The sequence below is a fragment of the Zosterops lateralis genome, assembly GCF_965231275.1.
Source record: "Zosterops lateralis genome assembly, chromosome: 5".
NCBI lineage: Eukaryota > Metazoa > Chordata > Aves > Passeriformes > Zosteropidae > Zosterops > Zosterops lateralis.
In genome coordinates this window covers 11,918,433-11,926,714 of record NC_139766.1, presented here as the reverse complement: position 1 = coordinate 11,926,714, position 8,282 = coordinate 11,918,433, and the positions used below count along the sequence as shown (strand labels likewise).

The 8,282-nt window shown below is 43.4% G+C and overlaps 1 protein-coding gene across 2 annotated transcripts in view; it reads left to right on the top strand.

The window, feature by feature from the left end:
- Positions 1-7,635: 7,635 nt before the first annotated feature.
- The window catches only part of SORCS2 (sortilin related VPS10 domain containing receptor 2), a gene marked incomplete at its 5' end in the record, with an annotated part of 544,971 nt that continues 544,324 nt past the window's right edge, over positions 7,636-8,282 (top strand). Inside the window, one exon of one of the 2 annotated variants that reach the window (XM_083862198.1) lies at positions 7,636-7,995. In XM_083862198.1, coding sequence (XP_083718324.1) covers positions 7,636-7,995 — 360 coding nt within the window. The remainder of the gene's footprint in view (positions 7,996-8,282) is intronic. The other variant, XM_083862199.1, reaches the window with a different exon arrangement.

The following is an 8,282-nucleotide window of genomic DNA, read 5'->3' as shown; positions in this document are numbered from 1 at the left end:
TCTTTGGGAAAAGCAGTATAGTGTCTTGATATAAGTAACCTGGCTTGGTGCATAAACCAAGTTTTTTAAGATGTTAAAAATATGGCAGATTTTTTTGTTGTTTTGCTGGCTCAAAAACAGAGCGGGAGCAGGAGTGGCTTAGAGGAAATAAATGCTTATGTGGAGAAATGGAATTGATAAGGGGTGTCTTGGAAAGTGTGAAGTGCTTTGTATTTCTCCAGCTCGTGATTCCAAAGCCCTCCAGCCTTTTACTTACATAAAACATCTGCCTCCAGCTGGTTTGCTTTTCAAAAACAATAGTTTGTAGGAGAGGAATTGGCACCAAATGTCTATTATGGTTCTATTACTTTAATTTTCACTATTACTCATACAGCTTTTTTTTTTTTTTTTTGAAAATGATCTTCTCCAAAATGTGTGGCAGTCAGGTTCCCTGGCATCTGATAGTACACATTTTTCAGAGTGCTACGTTATTTCAGTAACTTCCTTTTTTGGGGAAAGATTTATCTCTATCTATTCACTGAGACCACGCAAATTTTTATAGCAAGCAAACAAGGAGAAAAAAAAAGGACATGAAAAAGAATAAGGCAGCTCAGAAAAAAAAGGCACTATCTAAACATAATTCATGTACATTTCTGTTAATTATTAAAAGAAGACACTCCTAAAGGTTGTTATGTTAAGTAAATCTATTTCACAGCCTAAAAATAGTGTGGTTTTCTAAGATGTTTTAGTTGAATATGTCTTCTGCAGAAAACCCTCTCATTTTTCTTGGTTTGGCTTTGAACCAGCCAGCACTGTATCTGCAGACCTCAGCCATGAGACAAAATTTAGCACACTCCCTGGAAAACTCCGAGCAAAAGCCTTCCCTTGAAACAGGCACACAAGACCACACAGTTAGGTCCCAGTCCTACACCCACTTAAGCTTGCAGACTTGCAATAGAAAGGATTTGCTCAATGTTCAAAACCTATTAACCATAAATTGGAGCCTACTCACATCTGCATTCCTTGCTGAGCTCTTTCCATGAAGAGTTCAAGGGGATTGAGGTAGCTGTAAACATGTCACACTGACTTCCCACTGAACATCTACCAGATGGGAACATCTCCTCCTAGAAAAATGGTGCCTTTATGGAGTCTCCAGATCTTACAGCTGGAGCTCTGGCTACTTTGCAAAAGACTAAGACTAATTTAGAATGGTTTGGTTTTAGGTGAGCTTAATATTTATTTTTCTCACACCATTTTCTCAGAAATGTAACTGTATTAGCAAACTGTTTAGTAAAATGACACCGATAAAAGTACTGTTAAGATTAGATCAGAATTTAAGTGGTTTGTAGGACATTAACATTGTATTTGAAATAAAAGGAACTTAATAGGTAAATATTGAGCTGAATCCAAACCTGAGGATTGCAGTCTTCACATCACATTGCAATTATCTAAATAGCCAAATACTTCTCAACTTTCCATACTTTGCCAAATAAGTTCCATGAAATTTTAGGCAGAAAACGCATGAGTGCAAAGCTATTCTGGGAAAAATAAATTCCCACAGTCTATCTGGTCACATAAACAAAAAATGTTTTGTTCTCTTGTGAGCTCTTAAGGTGTAGACAATGAATCCAAATCTCATGTTTTCGGAACTCTGCTCATTAATTGATGATGAGAAATTATGCAGGTTGAAGACAGATAATCTAGCAATAACCACCACAACATTACACTTCATCTTTTATTTTCTATTTCAGACTAAGCAACTGTTCCAGGCTTTGTGGCATAGCAAATGTGTACAGGTTAGTTTTTTTTTTCTTTTGATTGATGAAAGAGAACACCTAAGAAGATCACGACAGCTTGTATTAATTGCCAGCCTGTTTTCTCAGTGACAGTGATTTTACAACTTGTTTCCTCTTTTATTTTATGAGCTAGAACTAAACAAAATTGTAATGTATATTTACCTGCTCACTAGTAAAAGTGCTGAGCTGTTCAATTACTTTCATTGAATCAGTGACAGCCTGTTTACAGGCTACTGGCCAAGGGGTGGTTGTGTCAGTTTTTTTTTTTTTTTTTTTTGTGTACATGCTGTTTGCTAACTTGCTACTGGTAAAATTGGAAACCATTTAGTTTTTCCTTAAGTCACTTACAGCTCTTCCAAATTTTTTCTCATAAGTGCATGTCAGCTAGTATACCCATACCTGGTGAGAGCTCTCTGTAACAATCAGAGATAATAAACTATGCTGAAATCCACTTTTATATTGTTCAAATTTGAACAGGATAATTGAACATGTACTTTGTAGCTTAGTCAGTTCTACATAGAACAAAGCCAGTTACTCACTTTTTTTGACTTCAGAACTTCCCACAGAGGTAGAGGTTTTTTTCTTTGTGACAAAGAATGCTACCTATTAATTAGGCTTTCTTCTGTGGGCATCTGGGCTGGCTGCTGACAGCAATCTATCAATGAATTAATGAGAATAAAACAACCTGACACCTGCTTCGTTTTTTATTCTATCAAATGGAGGAAGTACAGAGAAAAGTGTAAAGACACCTAGATTTGTTGATTATAGAAAGGTTTTTTTGAGGTTTTTTGGTAGTTGCAGTATACAAGTAAAAATTATTTTGGAAGCTCAGAGGCATAGCTAAATAAAAGCTCTGCTGTTTGGTCTAAGGGTATGGCATTCTGTATAATAATTTTCCTTTAACAGAAAATAAAGCATTTGGATTTTGTTAACTGAGTAGCAAGGAAGTAAAGCTTTGCTGTTTATTAATTTGTTATCTAATGATATTGTTGGAGTGAGTCATAAGGTGTTTTGGAGTTGGGCATTTGATAAACATGTGAGATTAAGTTGCTTTCATGCATTTTTTTTTTCAAAAAACCTGCAGGTCCCTGTGCTCTTAGTGATGTGGTCAACATGAACACAATGTAACTGGCAATTGTTTTGTATCTAATGAATAGAGTAAGGTATCCTAAATGCACCTTGATACGTTAAATCAACCTGTAAAAGAGGTGATCAATACACAAGGAGCATGCTTAAATGGGTAATTCTTCTGTGATTTTGCACCTTATTGTGCATCTGCAGTCATCTTGATTTATCAACCTAAGGCAGCTATGAGGGTGAAATATGTAAAAAATTGTTATCAATATTTTTATTGGCAAGCTAAGGACTATTAGCATGGCATTGTGGTTTCTGCCTGAGCAGAATTTAAAGCTTTTTGTAATATTTCTAGTATTTGATAAGAAATTAATGTGGCAAAAATAAAGTGGGTTAATTGAAGCCTTTTAATCTAATCTGACAGTCAGTAAAAATGTGAGTAAATGTTATTAGTATAGCACTAATAATTCTGCCATTAACAGGAAGAAATTTGCCTTGGATTTTGAGCCTTTTCTATTTCTATTCTGGAAATAGAAGAGCTTAGAGGTTTGTGATACTCAGTTATTTATCTTTTTGTCTGCCCCAGTGTATTTGCTGAGCCAGAGTTTATAAGAGACATAAAATATTACAGACATTTGGGAAAGTCTCTTTGTTTTAGGAATCCTTAAACTAAATCTAAACCTCCCTTTTGGCAATTCTTAAGAAGTTCCAGTTAAACAAGATTTGAAACTGGGAGAGCTCCTCACTTATCAGAGTTGATCTCTTAGCTTGCTTGAGCTTTCTAGACAAAAATATATTTTCTAGTCTGTCAATTATCTTTCTTCCTTTATTAGCAACCTTGATGCTAACAAACCTATAAAAATCAGTTGCACTTCTATTCTCTTGTGTTTGCATTTCACCTAGAATAATCACAACAGAATAAGAAGTAATTAAATATTCTGATCATGCTTTGGACTAGAAGTACATTGTTTTGATTGTCCTTTGCATAACCAAACATCGTGGATGGAAGCTGGATCAGCCTTTGTTTCTCTTTTTGTACAGTACCTGCCCAAGACAATTGAGCTCTGACCTGTGATGCAGTCACCTGACTTTGGACAAAATAAAGACATCATTTTATCTCTTGGGTGACTTAGCTACAGGACCCTGAATGCATTAATGAGGGTTATATAATGAAGTTTGTTTTCCAGTTTTGCAAACCTTAGCATTCTCATCCAATCTGCTCGATACTCATATTTTGAAACTCTAGTGTCATTAAGTGTGCACCACAGTGAAACAATGCCATATAGGTATTGTTTCTACAGCATCTCTTGTCTAGAGGTGCATTTTATTATTGTGAATTACTGATACATTAAATATGCATTATTTATTAGATTGCAGTATTCAGTAAGTATGTATTTATCTGCTTGATGTAAAACCAGCTTCAACTGCCATTGAAGAAGGCAAAAGCCTTTCACTAAGTGGTAGAGACAAGAGATGGTGCAAAGATTTTCATAGTGTTGCCCACACATTTGTCTTGGTTATGATAATCTCTAAAGAAAGGAAAATGGAGAAGTTACTTTGGGTTCCATTAAATCCTTGACCTCTTAAAAGCCTGATACTAAGGGATTCAATTAGTGACAAGTGCAGTTGTAGGTTGAGTGATTCATCCCCATGTACTCAAGTCTCACAATTCATACATAAGAATTACATTCATTTCTCTCAGCTTTAGCATTCTTTAGATGAAATATTTAATTAACTTGCCTAAGAATAAAAGGCTTGATTAGTCCTTGTCAGTGAGTGATTCACTGGGCAATGGATCTGTCCATCCACCTTGGTCAGAGTCTTCTGAACCCTTAAGACAATTTCAACTAAACAGGCAAACTGGGGGTGATCACAAAAAAATAAATGGCAAGTTTTGTGATTAGGCAGACAAGGAGAACTTTATTAGTGGGTTTGCTCGGTTCCTGTGAAAATCATGGAAAGGAGATTTTGACAATGGGGAAAGACTCGAGCAGACCTTGCAGTTGACCATAAGGTGCAAGGCTGGAGGAAACCAGGCTTCATTAGTTCTGCAACAACCGCTTGGTTTTCTTTTCCTTTTTAAGTCTCATTATGGGAAGTGTCAGTAACTGACAGATACAGAGAGCTTGACTCTTAGGAATGTGGATGTTACCATCTCTTTGTTGCTGCTCATGGGAGCCCAACCTGTCAAACACAGTGGTGAATGCAAAATGGATGAGCATGTCAGAGTCCAGCCACACTTATTCAGATGAAGTATTAGGTTTTGCATGCCAGTTCCCTAACATGTAGGGACTTGGGCCCTCCCATCTCTTCTGAATACTTTTAGGTTATTCTACAAACTGTGGGTAGTTGCCACAGTTACACAAGAGATAGACCATGATGTAAGAATCAAAATGATTGTATTCCTAATAATGAGCAAATGACCCCTTCATGTTGGTTGGTGCAGTTGTGTCTGGTCGATGTTTTTTTAACAATTTGGCATTGTGTTTTTTCTTTTGTTCCTCTTTGTGCAGAGGTGCAAAAGATGGAAGGTGACTTAGTATAGAACTGTTACTCCAACAGGAGTAATTTCTGCTTGTGTGTCTTCTGTGAACTGTTGAATCACTGCCCAACTTCTGTGTCCCTAAAGAACATGCCCAAACAGCAGTGATTCAAACAAGGTTTGACCACAGCTGCCACTGAGACCAGATTTTACAGGAGTCAAGAGGGTTTTGTCTGGAAAATTAACTTTCTGCTCACTTAAACCCAGGTGGTTTTTGCTTGACAAGGGTAGTGTTTCAGAGGGATAAGACACTATGAGAAAACTAAATGGATGCAAAATCAGTCTTGTCTCATGCTCCTGTTTCACCTTCCTTAGACAGCTCCCTATAGCTTCTCCTAGACTTCTGAGCTTTTCATATTGTCTCCAGAATCAACATCTGAGACCAAAAATTAACAAGATGTACTTCAGAAATGAATTTACTACGTGTCCCCTCCAAGAGTCCCAAAGGCAGCTACTGGTGACCTGGGTCTGTGGTGCTGCCTGCCTGAGTGTCTGTCACTGCCTGGGCTCCTGTTGGCAGGGGGTTTGGGACAGAATCTCCATAGCTGGCATCTGGAGACTCCTAGACAGGGGGCAATATCTTCTTTTGGTTCAGACACTGTGCTGGAGGAACAAGGGAGAAGGCTGCACAGAGGTTGTTTTGAGATTGTGGGGCTGTGCTTGGAACTCTGAAAGAGGATTGTATTGGGACCTGCAGAAAAAGCACACGTGATTTTTAAAAAATACTATTTTAATTTTTATTCTGCATTTCTTTTGAAATGGAGAGTCATCCTGAATTGGAAACTGCCTTCTAGTTCGAGCTATTACAGTAATAACAGGGCAGGTTACCATAGGTCTCCTAGAACTGAAGGTGTACAGCTAATACATAGTAATATAGCTTGCTGAAAGTAATTTTTACATGAATTTGGTATAACCAGGTCACTTAAGGTCACTGTGGTAGTCATCACAGGCCTGTAAATGGTACAGTTAAACCAGTGGATACTATTTTTTCTATTAATCTTCCTAGAAAAAGCCTTTGTAATCCTAATTTTCTAGGCTATTAGGGTAAAGGCAGATTACAACTAAAGCTGGTTTATTAACTTTACTCACCTTGGGTTCATCCAGCCCAGATCTTGTCTGTTGGGTGCCTATACCTGGAGTCAGTACTTTCCTCAATGGTCTTTCAAACTTGTTTTCTTACATTTAGGCCTGAGTATCCTTATTTTACCTTATCTAATCTGAAGTTAGATTCAGCTTCAGAGCTGGCCCTGGACTGAGCAGCAGGTTGAACCAGGACTTCTCCAAAGGTCCCTGCCAAACTCAGTTATTCTGGGTTTCTAACTTGTGTCCTCTTCACAGCATGTGAGGCAAACTGCTTCACAAGTTCCAATTTATTCACAGTTACACAGCACACTGCAGTGAAGCAGGAAGAGCACCCAAAGTGTGGTGGCTGAATCTTCTTCCACCACTTCATCTGTCAGTTGAGTGATGCCACCCTGCACAGGTCCAGTCAGCATCCCTGCTGCCTGTGACCACACCAGGTTAGCATTTCTTGGGGCTGCCATGGATCAATCCCAAATTACAAGGCACATGTCCCCAGAGTGGGCAACAACGGGTTAGCAGTTGGCTCTGAGCAATGCAGGTGAGGAGCCTGGTGCCTCCTAGGCTCTGAGGGGCAGAAGGTTCTTTTCCCCATGGAAAGACAGAGTCCTTTTCCCCATGGAAGCTCTTGTCTTAATGACAGGAATTGTATTTTTGCACCGGATTCATTTGCTCCTCGGCTCTCAGCTTCTGCCCACGAACCACTTCTGACCGTTTCCCTGCACCTCCTGGGACGGGCGGCCAGAGCAAGGCCGGGTATCCCTCGTGTCCAAAGCGGCAGCGGTGGGTGCTCCCCCCGGCGCCCCTCGGGATGCGGCCCCGAGAGGCTGCGTGAGTCTTGCTCGGGCGCTCTCGGAGAGCCTCTCCCTGGAGCCCTGCGGGAAAGTTCACAAGCCGGGGGGCTCCGCGGCTGCCGGGAGCGCCGTCCCCGCCGCGGCTCCCGCGGGGCGCGAGTGCCGTGTCGGTGAGCGCGGAGCCCGCCCGGCGTTTCGGCGCGGACCAGCAGATGGCGGCGCCGCCCCGGCTGGGCGCGCAGCCCCGCGCACGGCGCTGCCGCCGAGCCCCGCTCCGGTTACAGCCCTCCCCCGCCCCCGCCCTCCGCCGCGGTGTCTCCCTCCCTCCCCGCCACCTCCCCGCCTGTCACTACCACGCCGGAGAGCCACCATGGCGCACGGCGGGCCACGCGTGTCCGCCGCTGCCGCTCCGCGCGGGGCCGCCCGGCTGCCGCCGCCGCCGCTGCTGCTGCTGCTGCTGCTGCTGCTGCCGCCGCTGCTGGGCGCCGCTGCCGCGCCGCGCTGCGCGGAGCCCTGCGGCCGCCCGCACCCCGTAGCCCTGACCCGCGGGGCGCGCAGCCCTCCGGAGCCGCGGAGAGGCGGCGGGGCGGCGGCGGGGAGCGGCCGCTCCAGGAGAGCATCCTTGGCGGCCGGCCGGGAGCAGGTCTCCCTCATCAGTACCTCCTTCGTGCTGAAAGGGGACGCGTCTCACAACCAGGCGATGGTGCACTGGACGGGCGAGAACAGCAGCGTGAGTGAGAGGGGCGGTGCGGGCGGGGTTTGGGGTCCCTGCCCTTGCCGTCGCTTTTTGCTCTTCCAACTTGCGGGGAGCAACCTGCGCTCCGCCGGCCTCGCTGCGGCCGGAGCGCTGCTCCCGCTTCCCCCGGGCGGCCCGGGGCGCGGGAATCCCCGCGGGCAGCGCTCGGGGGGCTGCGGACGGGGAGGTGCCGCCGGGACATGAAGCGCCGCCGCGGTCCGGCCGACCCCGCGTACCCCTCGCCACTTCCCCAGAAGTTTGGAAAGTTTGCGAGCGCGCAT